Consider the following 21119-nt stretch of genomic DNA (forward strand, 5'->3'; position numbering starts at 1 on the left):
ACTGTCCTCACAGGGTCCCAAACATAGCAGGCAGGGAACCATTTCATTGTCACGTTAGCCTTCCATCTTCACAGCACTCACCACACAGCTTACCTGTCCTAGGAGAGCTGCAATGAGGGAGCTCTTTCCACTTCCAACATTCCCGCATATTCCCAAGACTTTCCCCTGCCAGAGAAACAAACAAACAAACAAAAAAACCGCACAGTCATTCTCCCAGTTCCTAGAGGGTCTGGAGCCAAAGGTGTTGCCCCCAAACTATGCTGGCCAAGTCAGGCGGTGACCAACAGGTCATCACTGGCTCTATGAGATAGCAGCTTCAGCCTCAGACCCCGACCCTGCCTCACAGCTTGGGAGGATGCAGGAACAAAGTCTTGCATTGGTCTGGGACACACAAGCCCTGGACATGAGCATTGTCCTGTGCCCAGACTCCAGGAAAGCAAATCTAATGGAAATCAAATGGAAAGCAAACCTAAAGGAAAGCAAATCTAAAGGCTGCACAACCTAGGGGGACAAGGATAGCCTCTGAAGCATGGAGAGCCGGATGCTTTTCAAAAGTCATTTTAAAAGTATCCTTCCATCATAACAACTCAATCTGAAATTACTGAGCAGTTACGCTGTTCCAACGTGTTGGGATCATGGATTGTCCCCCAGCTGCAGATTTATTCATTCAACCAACAAATCAGAGCCTTCTATGTGTCAGGCACTGTTCTGGGCACCAGCAATAGCATGATATAGCAATGAACATGAGGGACAAAAATCTGGGTCTGCCCTCATGGAGTTATGTTTTAGTTAAGGAGACAGACAGAAAACAAGGTCAGTAAGTAAAATAAGGAGCATGTCAGATGCGTCCCACGGAAACGGATGAAGCAGGGAGGAGATGGGGCGGGGCCTCACTGGAGAGGCAGATGTCTTAGCTTGAGTTCTCCCAAACACAGGCCCTGAATCAAGGATTTTAGTGAAGGTAGTCCATTGGGGAGATGCAGGAAACAGCAGCTGGGAAGAGGGGAAATTATACAGGAAAGGAAAGGTGGCCCATCACAGGTATACTATTTGGTCAGCTCCCATGAGGCGCAAATGGAGCTCAATCCTGCTGTAAAACTCAAGGAAACTGGGGAGCTGAATGCAGTTCTGCCCTCTGAATGGCTGAGGGAGTCGGGATAAATACCCAACAGTCAGGGTTTGAGAGCTACTCCCCTGGCAGTTGACATCTTGGCTCTTTGTGAGTGGTAGGGAGGGCCCTCAGGCACAGACGCAGATGTGGAAGTCAGAAGATGGCAGTGACATTGGAGTAAGACCAGAAGGAGGTGAGGGAGTGGACCATGTGGATATCTGGGGGAGCCACTGTAGGCAGAGCAAGAGTCTATATGGAGACTCTGAGGTGGGCCCATGCCCACTCTTGGGTTCACGCAGACATTGCATTGCTACAGTTGAAACATGTAAGAACATTCTCATAAACACCTGCTCCTTGCAATCCCTTAGAGCAAAGACGCCCAGTATGGGGTCAAATATGGCTCTTTTCCCACCTGAGCTGAACCAGAAGGGCCCATCATCAGCCTGCCACTCCCAGCACTTGAGGGTTGCTGCCTGTCATCATTAATGCCCTTGACAAGACTTTACTGAACACGAGGCATGATGCTAGGCACAGTGGATAAAGCAGTGATCAAGGCAGACATGGTCCCTGCCTTATGCAGCCCACATTGTGGTTGAAGCTGCAGGTAAGTGAAGCTGATCCATTTTAATTCCACTAAAAGGACTTTAAGGAACTGGGGCATTATGGACATTGGGACAAAGAGACCAAAGGTATGGATCCAGCCTCCCTAGGCACTTGGCTCTCCTTTGAGTCCAATCTACTACTTGAGGCTGGGTCTGAGGCTTCTAGATTCATCCTTGTCTTCAGCAGAAAATCCACAAGGCCTCCACCCCCTGAGTTTCTGATTGTTCTTTTGTTCATTCAGAAAACATTATTGGGAACTACTCTGTGCCAGACACTGTGTTCAGTGTAAGGCCACAACTGTAAATAAGACAGATACAGGCCCTGACCTCAGGGAGGCTACAGTCTAATGGAATCACAGGATTAAATTTGGAAAAATATGGATGCCCTGAATTTAGGACATTTGAGGGCAGCACTTACACTGGACATGACTTTCAGAGGAAAAAGGCAAAACCAATAGGTGACATCAGTAGAGACTCGCTATGGGCTTAGCATTTGTGTATGGTGTCTCTTTCCGTTCTCACACCTACCTTGTGAAGTGGGTACTATTATTAAAATATCCATGGAGCAAGTAAAGAAACAGAGGCTTCAAGAGGTTAGGCAATATACTCAAGGTCACTCAGCTGGTAAGTGGTTGGGACTAGAACCCAGGTCCACCAGGGTCCAAAGACATCCCCTTAATCCACATGACACTGTGCTGCCCCTGTTATATTTTCAACTTATTTCACAAAACATCAACCATGTCCTTGATGCACAAGTCCAGAAGTCACCAGTGTACTGAAAAGGGGGAAAGCAATTGGTGGGCCAAAAGGCAGCTTCTTTATAACATGTGAGCAGTTCACCGAGGCCTCTCTGAAGCAGCTCTGAAGGCATGGTTGGAGCAATCTGAGCATTGCAGTCTTGTTAGCTACGAGAGGTACCACTCTAAGCCAGCTCGTGAGCTTAGCATTACATAATAAATAAGAACCTCTCCTTCTCTGGTACTCACTTGGGGAAAGGGTGAGTCAACAGATGGGAGATTAAAATACTGGGCACAAGATTAATACTGAGCCCGCTGCAGCAAAATTAACACTGCCAGCTGGGAGTGCTGCTGCTAAGTTCCCAGGGCAAGGGACCCGCATGCAGGAGAAGACCAAACATCCTCTAAATGCAGAGCTCTGTCTACAGACTCCATCCCCCAATCCTGAGGGGAGGAGAGCAGCCAACAGACTCTGGCTGCTTCCTTAACTGGGTTGCTTGTTGATCTCGTCTTGCTCTTTACAAGAGCAGTATCACATGGTGGTTAAGAATGCAGACTTTGGGGCCATGCACCTTGGGTCTGAAGCTCTCTTCTGCCACCCGCTAGCTGTGTGAACTCGGGCGAGTCATTTCACCTTCTTGCACCTCAGGTTTCTCATCATAAACTGGGGGTAGCTATAGCACCTACCTCAGAGGGTTATTGGGGTTAGATGAGTTAATCATGTATCTGATAAATAGTAAGTGCTCATAATTGTTGGTTATTATTTCCTATAATGGTACTCCAATGTGAAATTAAGAACAAATCTGAAAAGATTTACAAAAGTTAGTCAGTTTGAGCATAGCCACCTGAAATGGATTGTCCATTCAACATTGCAACTGACTCCCAATTCCTCTGGAATTTGAAGATCAGCACTAATATAACCACCATCTTCTCTCAGGCTTGAGGAGATTTCTCTATTATTCATGTACAGAATTTTAAAATTTGGGGAGAAAAGCAGCCTGGTTAGAGACATCCCACCACCACCTCCGGCTCAAACTGAGATATATTAGACCTTGAGAAGGCCACAGCCATGAATACAAGGAGATAGGATGGAGGCCACACCTTTAGAACACACACATACCTTTCTCACCGCAAAGCTTATATTGTGCAGAACCAATTTCGGGCTGCCACTTTGCTCCTCTGGGCCAGTGACTCCCTGGGTTGGTGGACTCAAACTGTATGCCTCTGGCCTCTGTTTCTTGAGAAAATGCTTTTTCTGGCTCTGTACTTTCTTTAGGTCACTTTTCCTGCTGGTTTCTTGCTCCCATGTCAAGGTGGCATTTGCTAAAAGCAAGACAGTATCTGGGTCTTCTGGTTGGGTGACGTAAGATGGGGGGCTTTTATCTATGAGAATTTTCTAAGATCAAAGAAACAAAATTAACTTGGCAGACATCATCCATTTGCAAGAATCATCCCAATATATGTTCTAATGACCCAAAATCATAATCTTGGCAATTCTACCTAGGATATCCAAGAAAGATATTCTGAAGATATTCTCCCCAGGGAAGCTGCAGCAGAAATACTCTCCTAGATCATACTGTCTGGGACGGATGCTTCTTTAATCCCAAGGCCTATGTGGGTTACCCACACTGGAGAGTGCTGATCCCAGCTACGCTTTACCCTCATGCTTAAGATAGTCAGCTTTTGCCAGTCTTTGGGTGGTAGGCTTCATTGCTTAGCGCTAATGTTTGTGAAACTAAGGTCACATGCTCAGTCTCTACTGTGTCCTCTTCCTAGATCCCCAGCTCAGTTCAATCAAACATTTGCTAAGTGCCTATTCTGTGCCAGATTCTGGGGTAAACAGCAGAAATGCAAATATAAATAAGGCATGGTTCGTGTCTTTGAAGAGATTAGAGTCTTGGGGGAGATGGGAACATGAACAGATCATCTCAGCAAAATGTGATAGGGACAAAACACTGTAACGACCAGAAAAGGGACACTTGGCTCCCAAACCTGGAGGTCCATGTAATTGATGCCTGAGCTGAGTCTGTACTGGTGCCGGGCAGGTAAGGGTAAGGGAGAGGAGAGAGGTTGAGAGCTTTCTAGTAGAGGGGACAGCATGAGTAAAGGCAAGGAAACATGCAACAGCATGGTTTGCTTGGGTGAGGAGCATGAAGCAAGCAATTCAGGGTTACTGAGGCCCAGCGTTCAAGGTAGGACAGGGATAGGAAATGAGGTGGAGACATAACTGGGGACCTGCTGATGGAGGGCTCAGGCTCAGCCTTGGAGGGGACAAGGATTCAAAGGTTTTGAGCAGATGAGTATCAGTGGTCAAACCAATATTTCAACAGCTCTCTTGGGGCTGAGTGAAATATGGATTTGAGGAGGAAAACGTTGGAAAAGGATGATTGGTTCATAAGCCACTGTGATAGTTCAGACGAGAGATGATGAGGCCTTGAATGAAGGTGATGGCAATATGGACAGAGTGGAAGTTGAGGAGTCAAGAAATAGCATTGTTCCTCTAGTCTAAGATATCTGACATCATAACATATACAATTAATGTGATGGTCTTGATAAAGTGATAACTCATCAGTGTACCTTCCAATCCAATCTTACAAACAGTGCCTCTTCAAATTGAGGGAATACAGCGATCAGGAGGTGAGTCAACAGAGCTCTTGATTGGTTGGATGTGGATGGTAAGGGAGAAGAGGGATACAGGCACCTAGGAGATTACGATAACGTCCAGATTTCTGGCTTGGGTGAAGAAGACCATTCAATCAGTTCACAGATGTCTCAACATGCCGTTCTTTTGACTGGAATGCCTTTCTCCGTCACCATTCCTTGCTTCAGTTTCAAAACCGCTTTATCTGCCCTTCTTGCATGTCACTTACAACTTTACTGAGTATAGCAATTACTGGTCCTAGTGGGAGGCTCTTGAAAGTAAAGACTCTTTCTTCCTTATGTTTGCATTTCCCACAATGCCTTTAGTATAGGGAGCACACAGTAAATCTTTAATGAATGAATAAAATGACTAACTGATTGCGTAAATGTGGTGTCCCCACCACCCTCGTCATCACTCACATCACCACACCCATTATAGGACAAACTAGGTAGGTAAAGGGGGGATGGTTCAGCACAAACCCAACCCTACTCCTGGAACAACTTAAGATTTGTGGCTTGGAAAAAGAGTAGAGGGTCAGGAACATTGTCTCTTCATGTATGCAGACTATCTTATTTTTACTGAAAGGGCAGACCACATATAAAACTCTACCTATATCATCCTTGATGAACATTTATCAATCTAGCTCTGAATGGAAGGCCTTCTCTCAATGTGCGCAAGCCCACTGATGGGTTGACACAGCTTCCCCATATCTGAGCATTTCTCCACCCAAAAATGAGATCTCTCTTCCCTACTCACCCAGTGTTAGTTATACCTTCATTCTCCTTAGAGAGACCTTGGCTTCGGCCACTGCTTTGACCGAGAAAGGCAAAATTGCAATTGTAAACTTCATTACATTAAACATGGCAATCACACTAAATGCCTGAGGAACAAAAGAGAGGTATAGGGTTTAGGATGGGATGTTGCTTTGTCTCTGAACCATTATATCCATGGGGATTAAACTTGCTGAGATGAGAAATGGTGGCACCATTGGGATTCTCAGAGGAACAAGTTTTTGCATTTCATGGCTCAGAAATCATGGGTTGGCAAATTAAGGATAGCAACATATTAATCTATTTTGTTTTCGGATTTTCACCAAAATGGTGGGAAATGCATCTTCCTGTCCCTGTCAATCCAGAGAGCTTAAGGCCCAAGGAAGGTCGATAACTGGATGCATTTGGAAATCTCCATCCACGCTACATCTTTACTTGGCCTAGACCATTCACTCAAAATCCTATGCAGATTTTCCTTAATCCTCCCCTTCTCTCAGTTGCTTCAGAGGTGTCTGACCATTCAGAGCTAGAGCATCCTTCTCCACACCACACACAGCCCCAGGGTTGAAGGGGGAAGCTCCCTGGACCTGCCTGGCCCATGCTGGCTACTGGAGAGTGACCTCTGGCTCGCCTGCCCCCAAGGCCTGCCCTCCATGACCTACCTTCCCACACACCAGGGGCAGATTTGAGAGCCTTCGTTCAACTGCCATTTCAAAAAAATCCCCTCCCGTCTTCACTGAGTCTTCCTCACTCAGCCCTGCCTGGTGGGTAGTTAACGTCATATAGCCTCAATGAAGACAAGTTTCCACGCTCTGTTGGTGCCCCAGGGGTGCATGACCTCATCTTTCAGATTTCATCTTCTCATCTGTCTGACATCTAATTAGCAGCACCTCCCTAACCACCCATTTGAAAAATTAATAACACAACTTCCATCGACAAATCCAGAGTGATCCGGCCTGCTGTTGAAGAGGCCCCATGGACAGGCTTCAAGTGATCCTAGTTAGTTCATTAAGAGGATGATGAAGGATGCTCCCTTCATCACATCTGATCCTAAATACATCCCCAAAGAGAACTCAGCTCCCCCAGGCCGCAAAGCACCATCTTGGCTCAGAAAACCCAGGCCTTGTTTGACAAAGCACCCAGCGTTCCTGATGTGACCGAGGGTCTCAGGGCCGACCTCCCACTGACATGGCCCTGGCAGAGGAAGCAACTGCAAGGGATTCTGAATTTAAAGAAATATGAGACTTGCATTCAGGGAATTTGTTTTTGGTTTAGCTTTCTTCTAAATCATCAATTTAGAAAATATCAATGGTGTGTGCTCAATTTGGTTTCAAATTAATTTGCTTGGTGTATTGCTGGGGAAAAATTTTTTGTTTGTTTTGGACCATAGAACACAGTCACAATAATCAGGTATCATCCCCTTCAGAACACCATTGCCATTCGTTCTGGCTTTGGTTCATGGCTGGGGTCAAGCCCCTAGAGTGCTTGGGAGTAACCTGTGTGTGACGAACCTGAGAGGGCAAAGGCACCTCCTGAAGAAACAGAGCAGTAATGGGACAGACAACCCCACAATGGATGCTGGGCAAGAGCATCCTGCCTTCTCAGCCACCCCTCTTTGCCCAGAAGATCCCTGGTTGGGTGCACTCTTCCTATGCATACCTAGACTTGCTTATTTCATTCTCTCTCTCTTTTTCTTGCCTTTGGTAACTTTCCTCCAACCACTTGCCCTTCAGACAATGGGTTTAATATCTTAGTTATTTGGTTCTTTATTTCAGCCAGGGGCCAGCTTCCCTCTAGCTCAGAGTTTCTTTACCTTTGAATGCACAGGCCCCCTTGTCAAGAATCTGAGCACCTCATATTCATCCCAATTCTTCCTCCGAGGGTTTCAACCCAAATTTGCCTGGCCTGAGTGGGCATCAGGCCAATATGAGCAGCAAACACTTCCACAGCATTGATTGCACACTAGGCACTGTTCAGCGTGCTTTACATAAAAGAGCTCCTTCAGGCCTCACAGCCAGCCGCAGGGACTACTGTCACCCCATCGACACAACAAAACCAAGGCAAGAGAGGTTCCGTGAGCTGCCGTAAGTCATAGCTGGTAAGTAATACAACCAGGACTTAAACAAGGGAGGGCTCTGACCCTAACACCACACTGCCTCTCCCAATACTTCCAACTCCACCCACCCAGAGACTGTCTACAAACACCCACTCTTGTAGTATATGTATGAGTAAAACAACTGAGTGCTCATTTGGTTTCAATTTTGTTTTCCAAACGTAAAACTGTGTTCCAAATTTAACTGCTACTTCTGCCCTGCCACAGACCCAATGAGAATCACTGCTGATATCCTAGGCTCCTTGTCAGCCCAAGCGCCTCCTTTTAAAAGTCGAGACATGGCCTCGCCCCTGTGATTGGCTGTGCTGATGCCAGCGCCAGGCAAAAGTCGGGAGGGGCACTTGCCGAAGTGTGGGTGCAAGAGTGGCCGGCTCTCGGGGTGCTTCTTACCACTGGGGCAGTGAGCTTGCGTCTCAGGAGGACGTGGCAGGTGAAGGTCAGAACAGTGGCTATGGTGGACGCAATGGGGGCTAGCGCTGAGTTGCCACTTTGGACAAATCCAGCTTTCTCCAGTAATTTTCTTTCCCTCTTCCTTAGATCTGCGAAATAGAAAAAAGTCCTCAGCACTGTGGTCAAGAAGCCCTATTTGAGTCAGTGACATTCAGAGGAGACCTAACGTCAAGACAAAGCCACCATGAACATCCTAGGCATTCCAGGTAGATGGAACAGCAACTGCAAAGATCCTGAGACATGAACGAGCACGGATGCTGTTCTAAAAACAGGCAGAAGTTTTGCGTCGCTCAAGGGGCATTATCAAGTGTTAGGATAAGATGTGATGAGGTCAGAGAGCTCAGCAGGGGCCAGATCATGCTCACCTAACAGGTCATATGAAGGAATTTGGCTTTCATTCAAAAGTCCTAAATTTGAATAATCTAAATGTGATAAGAAGCCACTAAAGATTTTTTAGCAAGGAGGGCAGGATCTGATTGACATTTTTAAAAGATCACTCTGGATGCTGGGTGCATAATGGATTTTGGGGGGAAGGAAGAAAGCAGGGGTTGCATCTGGAAGTTGTCACAGTCCAGAAAGGAGAGAATTGGCTTGGATGAGGGTGGCAGTGGAATGAGGAGAAGCAGACAGATTCCAGATATATTCTAGGGGTAGAGCCAAGAAGCTTACAGCTATTTTTGAGCTTAGTTAGCATCCTCCCTTAATTTTAAAAGCAGAGACCCTTTTCCTAATCATTTTGTGTAGGTCTCATGGCCTTGCACATAGCACATAGTAGGAACTTGGTAAATATTGATTGAATTAAACTGACTTGAGTTAAATTGCATTAAGTCAAATGGAGTCAAATTTAATTAAGTCAAATAAATTGTATTGATCTGAGTTCAGTGTGTGAAGAAGTATTTCTGGGGTTCAAAGAGGGTCCCTTAGGACTACTGGTGTCCCAACCTGGGGTAATTCCTTTGGCAAGCGCAGAAGAAGATTTTCTAAAGCCGCTCCCTAAAACGTGGATACACAACTTCAGGCCCAATTACATGCTGGTCTAAAAGTGTAATTGTGGGTCCAGAGAGTCAGTTCTAACAGTGGTTCAGATCATTAACCGGCCAACCACCTGAGTCTGTGTCAGCAATTATGTAAATGTTCCCTCAATTAGATTTGCATTTATATTTGATTGAAATAGTTTTAACATCCTCTTTTAAAAAATCCAGCTATATATGCATCCTCATATCTGCCCAAGGAATGTCAAGTCCTTGGGCCATCCAATCCCGGTGAGGCTGTGGCAGGCAGGGAGGAGATACGTGTAAGTGTGAGTGTATGATTGTGTACATGCAGACATCTTCTAAGACAAGGAAATTGCTTGAGACAGTTCTTCTCCTGCTCATAATGTTTTAGTGGATTATTTTTGTAAAAGGTAACTGGTCAGTACCAGCATCCTCATGCCCCAGTAAAGGTGACCATATGTCGCTCACCTGCTAAGCCCTTGGGTTCACCAGAGCAGATGCCTGGGTTTATTATAAAATCTCCGTAATTCTTCAAAAAGGCTGCAGAGCAGCTCAGGGGGTCTTCTCAGGCCCTTTCTGGAATGCCTGGCCCCAGGAACCTTAAGAATCCCTTAGAAGAGCACATTCTACAGCATAAGTGGTTGTTTAAGCTGCTGCTCATCCTACCTCGAATGGTGTTGGTAAAAGATTTCTCCCAGGCGTACATTTTAATCAGCTTGATGCAGGTCAGAAACTCATTCGTTGTCTGAACTCGCTTGTCTGTCACTGAAATTGCTGATCTTCGGAAGGCTGAATTGAGTTTAGCCAGAAACATCTGAAATCAAGGTACAAACACTGTGTTCAGAGAGAATTGCTGAGTTACAGTTGGCCTAAAAATCCAGAGGTCAGAGTATAAATGTCAGGAAAAGTTCTAAGAGAAGTTGGCCTGAAATTCTCAGTCAAGTTCTCCCCATGAGTTGTGGCAGCTGATATGGTCTGGGGACACCACTGGAGCAGGTGATACAAATCCAAGAATTGCCAGGATGCAAGGGACATGCTGGAGACACTGACAAACTGAAGAAGCATGACCCCTCCCCAAAGGCATTCAAATTGAAGTTTTTTTTTTAACAAAACTATACTGTGCCAGCAAAAGAAAGCACATCTGTGAGCACAAGGTGGGGGCACAGGCTTCAGGTCCATGCCCTGGAAACAAAGCCTTCTAGCCAATTCAGCGAGAGTGTGTGTGAGAAATGCAAGTGTAAAGAACTTACAATTACAAAGACCTGTCATTACCTGGATGGGAATGAATATGATGTACACAGATATTCCAATGAGAGCTGTGGGCCCCAGAATGAAAAAGGCATACACTGCACAACCAACCATTAGGATAGGGATGGTAGCTGGCAAGGGACAAAACAAGGCAGCTTCAAACAATGAATAACTATCATTTGATAGTATATTGAGCACCTGGAAAGAAAGCACACAGGTTCAAGCTTTAGAAAGATCACCCAAACATTTCCTCAGCCGAAGGCTTTCAGAATGGCTGAGGGCTCTGAGGAAAGAAGAGGAAAACTGCCTTAAAGAGAGAAGGGGGCTTGTCAGGAGACCACCAGCATAAGTTTTGTGGGTCTCATTCTGGTATGACTTTGGAAAGGCCAGTCTTTTAGAACTGAGAATCCATGAAGAAAGACATAAAGGGTATTGTTACCATCCAGGAGCATGCTGGAGAGGCTGCTACTGCCTATCCTGTATCTCTCTCTCCTTCTTCCTTACTAGCACAACTCTGCTTAGTCAGGGCAGCCACACGCCCAGCTAAAGGACTACATTTCCCAGCCTCTTTTGTGGGAGGAGTGTGGGCATGTGACTATGTTAAGGGCAATGAGATATAAGCCAAAGTGTCAAATGGGGCTTTGGGATGAATGCCTAAAGGGAGCCAACTCAACTTGGAAGACATAGTCCTTTTCTTCTTCTCTCCTTCCTCCTACTAGCTAACTGAATCATGGTTGGCATGGCTGGATCTCCAGCATCCATCTTGAACCATATGGGAGTCAGGTGCTAGGACTGTGGTGGAGAAAGATAGAAAGATTTGGAAGTCCCCACACAAGCCCTGGATTGCTCTCTTCCAGACTCCTTTCACATAGAGTGAAGTAAATTCATCTTATTTAATCCACTGTTATTTTGGGTCTTCTGTTGTATGCAACTGTATCTAATCGTAATTGATGCAGGATGCTTTGAATGTACTGAAAGAGCAATTGTAAGAAAGAAGCGAGCCTTTCTCTTACCTCACACTGCCTGGGGTTCCCTCAACTAGGGAAATTTTCTTGTATAAACAGTGAGGATTTTGTTGCTAAGGATTAAAGGCTTAAGAAAATGTCAACTCTGAAGTCCAACAGGTAGGGTCTTTATTATGGCTTTGGCATCCCAAATAGTACACAATTAGAATGATCAGATCCATGGGTCAATCAATTTTATTAAATGCCTATAGTCTGTTCTGTATGCTTCAGTGCTCTCGTGGACAATGAAAGGGATTGGATGAGGTCTCTCCTAAGCCCTGTTCCAACTGGAACAGGGAAGCCTTTCCAAATTCTCCAGCTATCTCTGAATTCCTGTGGTGTTTTGAGTTTTTACCACGTGACTTAGCAGGAAGCTCGGACATAATAAGCGGGACGTTGACAAAGAAAAGGAAGGCAGATGCTTCATCCAGGAAGCACATCTCACACATATTCAGAAAACTCAGGATTCAGTTTTCTAAAATTAGACTCCTTCTGAACCAGCTTACCTCACCGACAGAGATGTGTGTCAGCGTCTTGAAGGACACCAGGTTTTCAAAAACCAGAGTGGAGATGGCCACCTTCAAGCGGATCGCCGTGCGGTAATTTATAGCCCAGGCCAGGGCCCAAAAGAGGACTTTGGTAAACTCGGTGGCAAAAAGAGCTATGCAGAGCCCAGTGCCAACCCAGACATTCCTGGAGATGCTCTCGGTGTGCTGCAGGATTTGGTGAATGAGAACTGTCTGTAAAACAGTGCAGTGGAGAGAGGAGAGGACCACTGGGGCTTGAGGTGGCATCGGAGGCCCTAGATAATGTCAGCAAGCTGACTTTATGAGGCAAACTTTGAAATTAACTTCAGTGGCTGCTGCTGTGCTTGACAAAGATTAGCTTTATGAAAATTCTCCCCCAAGGAGCTCAAAGATAATGACAATGTACTAAACCTACCAGCTCGTAGAGAAAGTAACTAACGACATTGTTTGCCAGTCTGGGGACCTAGGAGACAAGGCAGAAGAAGGGCTACCCCTACTCACCTGCCCTACAGCTGCCATAATAATGCACAGGATGTTGGCCACTATATCCATCAAAACACGTGTCCTCTGGAATTTCCAGACCACGCGGCCCAGAGAGGCTTTCTCAGGACCCATCCTATCTACCTCTTCCTCCCAAAGGATTCGAAATCTGTGATGAGAGAACAAGAAGGAAGAAAAGGACTTAAATTTCCATTTGCTATTTGAAGCTACTCTAAGGGACAGACTCTTGCAAGGATGCTCAGCACAACCCTCATCCCGGGCAGCAGTGGCTTCAGATGAGCAGTGTTGGCTCTCCTTTCTTCCTTCGCAGGGTGGATGGGGCACGGTGAGCAGGAGGGAAGGCCCCAACGCAAGCATGAGCTGGCACCTGGCATCTGCGTGCTTCCAGGCCTTCATTTCCTGCTCCTGCTGCCCACCTCTGGCATAGTACCAGTTCTGAGAAAAAGACAGAGACAACAGGCAAATCACAAGAAAACTCTCCTGCAGAGCGCAGAGGAGTTTGTCCATATCAAAGATCCGAAAAAGGCCCGCGTAACAGGGGTGTGCTGGGTGAAGAAGGGCTGGCGTGACACCGGAGGCCACGCAGGGCCGAATCTCACGGGGCCGCGTAGTTCTCAGGAAGGAGTTTAGATTTCATTCCGAGTGCAAAGGAGGTCATGGCAAGTTTTTAAGCCGATGTGACAAGATCATTTTACATATCTAAAAAAACATTCTGGCTGCTGTGAGAATGGTGGATTGTGGGAGGAGCCAAGGCAAAAGCAGGGCGACCACAGTAGGTGGTGTTGGCATCCAGGTGAGTAGTGGCAGTGGCTTAACGCTGGATTTAAGGAAAGGCAGACGGAGGGACAATAGGACTTACTGATGAATTAGATGGGGAGAAAAGGAGAAGGAGAATCAAGGATCCCAGTTTTCTGGCTTGACCCACTGTGTGCATAGATTTGCTTTAGATCTAAGATGCTTGTGAGTTATCCAAGTGCAGCTGTCCAGTTGGATGCTGGGTGTACGAGTTCTGAGTCTAGAAGGGAGGCATGGACTGAAGACAGTGTGTTATTCAGGGCATCAGCATGTGTTTGGTGTTTAAGCCTTGGAGTGGATAAGATCACTGGGAGCAAAACATAGCATGGAAGAGAAGAGGACCTCATTTGTTTGGGGTGGATGGAAGGAAACGTTAAAAACAGACAGAGAAGTAAGTCCTGGCCAGAGAGGTAGAAGGAAAATCCAGTCCTCCCTAATGGTCTGGTCCCTTTTTCTCCAGGCTCACTGCCAACTTCTCCAGACTGTGCGTTGTACAAAGTGCCACTGCCTGAGATTCCTGCAGGGCACAGAGGAGCAGAAGCACAGCCGTGGAAGCAATTGCAAGACTGTGACTGAAACTCCTAGGCCTTTAAGCATAGACTCCAGGCTAGGCCTTGTACTTTATTTACCTCATGTGGACAAAGAACAGGGGTTCCAGAAGAAGTAAACACAGGGAGAGGGCTTTGAGACCCTTCCAGCGTTTAAGACATTGTGGTTCATCAGAACCTCAGAGTTTAACACAGCTGTTAGAGTGGAGTTGATGTCTTTGTGCTGATATGGAAAAGTCTTGATAAACTCTTAACTGAAAATAGCAAAATAGTTAACCATTATCTAGCACACTTCATTTTTTGTATAAAGGAAAAAAACATGACCCTGTGAGAAGGCCGGAAGAAGAAGAGGCATTGATCTGCTGAAGGTGGTAGCACAGGATACGCTTAATCAGAGTAGAAACGATTCTGGACAGAAGCGCAGAGCATTTAACGGTGCCCACTTCCGTGGAGTGGAGTGGGAGCATGGTGGGGACTCTCCTGCTGGAACCTCCCTTGCCCTAACACTTTTGTAGTGAACGTGAATTAGGTTGAACCAATGAAATTTACATTTTTGCAGGTCAAAATTGTCACACGTTGGCAGTTTCGTTGGTTCACTCTAGACGTACTTCATAATATAAAAGTCCAATAATGATTTTTACAGTGAAACAAAACCTGACACCTGGAACCATGTGCAGCAGCTGGGGGGTCGGAGCAGCACGAGCAGAGTGAGACCCTTCCACCGCTGTCCTGCCGTGGTGCTCCTACAAACTGCTCACAGCCTTGCCACATGGTCCTCAGCCTCAGGCCATAGCTCACAAGCAGACCTTTCTACCCACAGCTCTCCCCAATCCTTACCTCCCAAGAGTTTGGACCCAGAAGTATAGTCAGCCCTGCCCCCATCTCAGGATTCATGGGTGTCAGTTTCCATACCAGGGAAATGGGCACACAAAAGGGCTCACAGGCCCCTACCTAGGGTGGGCTCCCCTCCAGAGGTGACCCAAGCAAATCCTGGTACCTTTTGGCGTTGGTGTCAGATGAGTCATACGGCGACAGCGGGGGCAGGGTGTCCACACTCAGCGTGTGCTTGTAGCCTCTGACCATGGCCGGTGTGAGCCAGGAAAACGTGGCGAAGGAGAGGAGCCCTGCATCGTCTATGGGGTTGGGCGCCAACCTGAGACAAATGAGACGCTCAGTGTTCCAGGACATTGGAGTCCTTGCCCTGAGTCCCTGACTTGAATTCGTAACTGCAGTAATAACCACAGCCGCTCTCAGAACCTGTGACTCGCGGCCATCAGCACTTCGAGCAGCAGCATGCCATACCAGCTTGAAAGAGGCGATCGCTAAATTTTCAAAAATTTTGCAAATCAGTTGTTAAACACAGCCAATATTACAAACTAGATTATATAAATTCAGATAAATTATCTTAAAAACAAAGGCATTAAATACTCAAAACTCATCACTTCCTAATTATTTTACTGGTGTCTATGCTCTTTTGATTATCTAAGTCTATCGTACGTGTGTAGCGGAAATACCATATACAATAGGGTGCTATGGAGCATCTCTTCCCAACTTTGCCCTCAGGGACATCACATTAGTAGCTTAAAATCAGCCATGGTAGAAGTATTTACCCCCTAAAAACTGATAAATGCTACAACCAGGGAATTCTTTCAGTGAGCCAGTTGGAGAACATTTACCAAGGTTGGAGACTCCTGACCATCCCATGGGAAAGAGGACACCTGCTCCATTTGCTGTGAGGAAATGGAGACCTGGGTGCTGACTGTCAGAGGAGTTGGGTGCGTGTCGTGTGCTCTCAGGAGGATGCGGAAGGTCCGGAGCAGGGTGTGCCACAGTGGGGGTGAGGCTTCCCCAGGAGCCAAGAGCTGGAGGCAAATTCACGGTTTATTGTGAGGGTGGAATGGATTAATACATGTAAAGTGCTACATAAATATCAGGTAGCAGATAAAGAAGGAGGGCGGGGGAGGTGAAAGGAAGGGGAAAGGAGAATAGGAGGAAGAGGAAGAAGAAAAGAAGAACGAGGAAAAGAACATGTTTTTGCCCTTGAGGAATTAACCACCTAAGATGGAATAAAAGTCAGAGACACAGAGTATTATCTACTCAGTTACTGAGTGTTGATCATATTCCAGGCCCTGCAAGAGCTTTCTATCTGTAAAAGATGGTGTCAAGATGCCCTGAGTCACAGACTCCTGTCACATCCACCTCTGATCTCAGCTACGGAGGACAGTGTTGTACAAGCTCAGGCTCATGTTGACAGCGCCCCATCTCAAATGTATGCCGTGCCTCTTCTCACTGTCTGTTTCGGGGCCCTTAGAATGTGTCCTTGCAGCTCCTTTCATCAAGAGGTCGAGTCTGTTTCTTCATACCGTGAATCTGGTCTGACTTGTGGCTTGCTATGACTGAGAATGTAGTGGGAAAAAATGGTGTACCAGTTATGAGCCTGAGTCTCAAAAAGCCCTATGTACTTTGATTCCTCCTCTTGGCAGCCTGCTGCGTTACTACATGATCAAGCCCAGGCTAGCCTGCTGGAGGGTGACAACCCTGTGGTCCACTTGCCCCCACTGTACCAGTCAACAGCCCAGCCAACCCTCAGAAGCAAAGCCACCTTCCTGACCTGTAGATGCATATGTAAGCCTGGTCAAGACCAGATGAAGCACTCAACTAGACTAAGTCCAAGTTGCTGACCCATCCATAAAATGGTAAGCTAAATAAATGGCAATTGTTTTAGGCTACTAAGCATTGAGGTGGTTTGTTATATAGCAAAATCTGTCTGAGTAACTTTGGGCAAGTTACTTAACTTCTCTGGGCCTCACTTCCTTACCCTAAGACAAAGATAATAACAGTACCTTCAGGGTGACTGTGAGGAGTGAATGAGAGGACGTTTATAAAGCACTTGGACAGGTCCTGGCACGTGGAAAGCTCTCCTTAAGCATTAGCTATTTTCTCCCTCTCACCAAAGGACAGGAGGAGTCAAGAAGTGTGTGGTCAGTAAATGAATAAATGGATGGATGGTTGAATGGATGGATGGATGCATGGAAAGACAAAAGGACAAGCATATAGAGCAGCAGCATGGGGAGCAGAGGTAGTGACCACTCTCCTGATAAACTGGAAACCATTCCTGGAGGTTCTGCCTTGGGCTCCCTCCAATCTTCCTCCTGGCTTACCTTGCATAGGGTCTCAATGGGATCATGGTCTTCAGGCTGGGGTCATATCTCTCTGCAAAGGATCTCCGCTGGCCTCGCCGGTCCAGATCTGAGATGAGGTAGGGGCCTTCACCCACCATCCTGATAGTAGTCTGGACCCCTGGGCTCTTGAACTATGGACACCTTCACTCTGCAGCAGAGAGATGAGGATACTCTGGAGTAGGATCAGGACCCCTCTACTCCATCCAGACCAGCTCCCTTGCTCCAATCTCTCAGAGCTGGTTTCACCAATTAGCTTTCCACAGTTATGGGAGACTGTGGCCAGAAGCCCTGCCACATCCCTCAACTCCAGCATGAGACTTCCTTTTTAGCAAAGACATTCAGTCCCTCTTCTTTCCCCTTTTGGGTTGACTGGGAGCAGAAAAGCCTATTATAGGTTTCCTGTCAGGAGCCAGCCCATGGCCAAGCCTAAGGCCAAGTCTGGCAAAAGATCCCCAAGAAGCTGGATTTGCTGTCTTAGTGTGATCCAGGGTGAATTTCATCACACACACACCACTTTTTCTCCCTTATTCTCTCAGATACCCAGGAACTCGTGCATCTAAATACCCCTGCGCCATACCCAAGGGTCAGAGAACTTCAACGAGGCCGCATGTCAGGACAAGGCACATCTGAACAATCCCACATTCCTCCCACTTCTGTGACCGCCCCCTAAAAGGAAAACTAACAATCCAGGTGGAGAGGAAATTTGTTGGAGCACCTGTCCAATCCATAAACCAACCACCCTACTCACAAATCACCTAAACCTGAAAAAGAGAGAACAGTCCTTAAAGGTTTTCCTACCCCTTGTTCCAACCCTTTCCTGAGTCCCAGCTCTATTCTTTCCTCTGGGTGCCATGACATCACCCTTCCCATATCCTATAGATAAATTCTGCTTTGTTACATAAACTATCTTGAATTGGTTGCTATCATTTGTAACCAGAGGCCTCAGTATTACAAATAAATGAGGGTCCTATCCCGTGATTTCTCTCTGCAGGCCTAATGGCTAAAACATCAAATAAACCAACTCCCATAAAGATTTTAGTGGTTGATAAACCCATGGCATGTCAGAGTTGAAAGTGTCTTCAGATGCAATCTTTTACAAACTCCTCATTGTACAGAAGATGAAACAGAGGCCCAGAGAGGGAAAGAAACTTACTCAAGAGTAGTAGCAACATCAGCTTCATGGCTGATTAAGATTTCCCTCATTCACGTTTCCCACCACCCATGCCCAATGACTACAATTTGGCACCCATCCATGAACAAAAGTGCCTTTCTGGGAGCTGTGGGATCCAACACCATATGCCAAAGGACGTGGAAGGAGTTTCACCCACGCATGCATCAGGTAATATGCATACAGACCTCAGTCCCAGATGTGGACCTGGATGTGGCCCATGAACCGGCTCGAGTCCCTCTCAGCCATGGTCCAGGAGCCCCTAGAAAACACTGTCTTAGACAGTCACCCATGGATGAGAGAAGCTTTGGGGAAGTCCAGCTTCCAGTAGAGAAGTGTGAAAGCATATGAGTGAGCACCCAGCTTCCCCAGCTGTGCAAGACACCGACATAGAAGCCCATTTCTCTTTCACCACATCCAGAGAACTGAACTGTGGGCTACATGACTAGTCAGGGGGGAGCAAGAAGAGGTTAGAAGAGTGGCAAATAGGACTCTTGGAGGGCATTAAACACAAACTCTACTAATTTCATCACAAACTCCATCAAGAAGCCTGCCCACAAGCCACTGGACCCATGGATGCCCCAAACTGGCCCATGGGCACCCTCAGCACTCTGCTCATCACACCTACACATGCTGCCCACCCTGTCACCGGCTGCCTCTGAGCATCCCAATGGCAGCAGCAAGAGTGAGCCTTGGCAGACAACTAGTGAGTATGCACAGAAAGCTGGTGCAAATCTCTGGGCCAGGGAGAGACCATAAACTTGAGCTTTAGTGCCAGCTTTGGAAAAACAAAAGGGAGGCTGTCAGCACCTGGCTTGGTGTGTTGCAGGATGGAGAGAAATCATGCAAGCTTAAGAATTCTGTCACAAGACAGAGCAAGAAGCATGGAGCAGATGAATCCATAGAAGGTCTGAGGAAGCCTCAGAATTCCTAGCAGGGTTGACAGTAGGTACTTCTCTCTCAAAAGCAGTCAGTAAAGACTGGAGGGGTGACTGCACTTCAGACGCAAAGACAGCAGTGCAAAACTTCAAGGAACGTGACACCACCAAAGGACAGCAACAGTCTTCCATTAACCAATCCCAAAGACATGGAAATCACCTGATAAATTCAAAACGCAGATGGTCCTTGACTTACGATGGTTCAACTTTATGATGGTGTGAAATCAATATGCATTCAATAGAAACTGTACTTCAAATTTTGATCTTTTCCTCAGCTGGTGATTTGCAGTACAATACTCTCTGACAATGCTGGTCAGCAATGGCAAGCCACAGCTCCCAACCAGCCATGTGATCACAGGGTAAAGAACTGATATGCTTACAACCATTTCGGACATATAAAACCATTCTGTTTTTCACTTTCAGTAAAGTATTTGATAAGTTACATGAGATATTTAACACTTTATTATAAAATAGGCTTTGTGTTAGATGATTTTACCCAAGTGTAGGTTGATGTAAGTGTTCTGAGCATGTTTAAGGTAGGCTAGGGTAAGCTATGAGGTTCAGCAGGTGAGGTATATTAAATGCACTTTCTGTTTATGATATTTTCAACTACAATGGGTTTATCATGATGTAACCCCATTATAAGCTGAGGAAGATCTGTAACTGTTTAAGGAAAACTCAATGAGCTACAAGAAAACACGGAAAGACAATTCAACCAAATCAGGAAAACAATACGTGAGCAAAATGAAAAGTTTAGCAAAGAGAAAGACATCATTAAAAGGAAATACTTGAGTTGAAGAATACAACAAATGAAGTGAAAACTGTAATCAAGAGTATCAACAGCAAGGAGAATCTGTGAGTTAGAAGAAAAGAACTTGGAAAATATCCAGTCAGAGGAGAACAAAGAAACAAGAATGAAAAAGAGGGAAGAAAATCAACATGACCTATGGAATACCATCAGAAGAATTAATTTTAAAATTATTGCAGTTCCAGAAAGAGAAGAGAGGAAGAGGGAGTAGAAAGCTTATTTAGAGAAATAATGGCTGAGAATGTCCCAAGTCTGGAGAGAGGTTTGGATGTCCCAGTTCATGAAGCTCACAGGTCACCAAACAAATGCTGCTTAAAGAGCTGCTCTCCAGGACACATTATAAGAAAACTGTTAGAAATCAAATGCAAGGAATCTTAAAAGCAGCAAGAGAAAAAGCTTGTAACTTACAAGGGAACCCTCATAAGGCTAGACACGAATTTCTCAGCAGAAACCTTGCAGGCCAGGAGAGAGTGGGATGATATATTCAAACAGTTGAAAGAAAAAAACTGCCAACCAAAAATATTCTATCTGGGAAAGTTACCCTTCAGAAATAAAGAAGAAATAAACACTTTCCCACAAAAGCTGGGGGAGCTCATCACCATGTTCCTGCCTTACAAGAAATGCTGAAAGGAGTTCTTCGGGTTGAAATTAAAGGACACCAATTAGTAACATAAAAACATATGAAAATATCCAACACATTGGTAAAGGTAAGTATATGGTCAAATCCGGAATACTCTAATGCATTTTAACCACTCAATTCTAGTATAAAGGTTAAAGGACAAGAGTATTAAAAATAACTATAGCCACAATAATTTGTGAATGAATGCATGATATAAAAAGAGGTAAATTGTGATATCAAAAATATAAAAGGGGAGATTAAAAGGGTATAGCTTTTGTATGCAATCAAAATTAAGTTATCAGCATAAAATAGAATATTATGTCTATAAGACGCTTTATGTAAGCCTCATGTTAACTACAAAG

The 21119-nt window shown here is 45.7% G+C and overlaps 1 protein-coding gene across 21 annotated transcripts in view; it reads right to left on the reverse strand.

Moving 5' to 3' along the window:
• The window catches only part of ABCC12 (ATP binding cassette subfamily C member 12), a 74649-nt gene that overhangs the window by 38199 nt on the left and 15331 nt on the right, over nucleotides 1-21119 (reverse strand). For 8 of the 21 annotated variants that reach the window (XR_011538405.1, XM_070613613.1, XM_008538269.2 and 5 more), the window contains 10 exons: nucleotides 17204-17372; nucleotides 15040-15195; nucleotides 12700-12847; nucleotides 12178-12411; nucleotides 10692-10865; nucleotides 10086-10233; nucleotides 8365-8513; nucleotides 5864-5971; nucleotides 3571-3846; nucleotides 94-165 (listed from right to left, as the gene is read on the reverse strand). Coding sequence is in view for 20 of the 21 variants with exons in the window: in XM_070613613.1 (XP_070469714.1) it covers nucleotides 94-165; nucleotides 3571-3846; nucleotides 5864-5971; nucleotides 8365-8513; nucleotides 10086-10233; nucleotides 10692-10865; nucleotides 12178-12411; nucleotides 12700-12847; nucleotides 15040-15195; nucleotides 17204-17322 (1584 nt within the window). In the remaining variant the exon portion in view is untranslated. The remainder of the gene's footprint in view (nucleotides 1-93; nucleotides 166-3570; nucleotides 3847-5863; nucleotides 5972-8364; nucleotides 8514-10085; nucleotides 10234-10691; nucleotides 10866-12177; nucleotides 12412-12699; nucleotides 12848-15039; nucleotides 15196-17203; nucleotides 17373-21119) is intronic. The other 13 variants (XM_070613605.1, XM_070613606.1, XM_070613607.1 and 10 more) reach the window with 5 other exon arrangements.

Source organism: Equus przewalskii, chromosome 3 (assembly GCF_037783145.1).
Source record: "Equus przewalskii isolate Varuska chromosome 3, EquPr2, whole genome shotgun sequence".
NCBI classification, from domain to species: domain Eukaryota; kingdom Metazoa; phylum Chordata; class Mammalia; order Perissodactyla; family Equidae; genus Equus; species Equus przewalskii.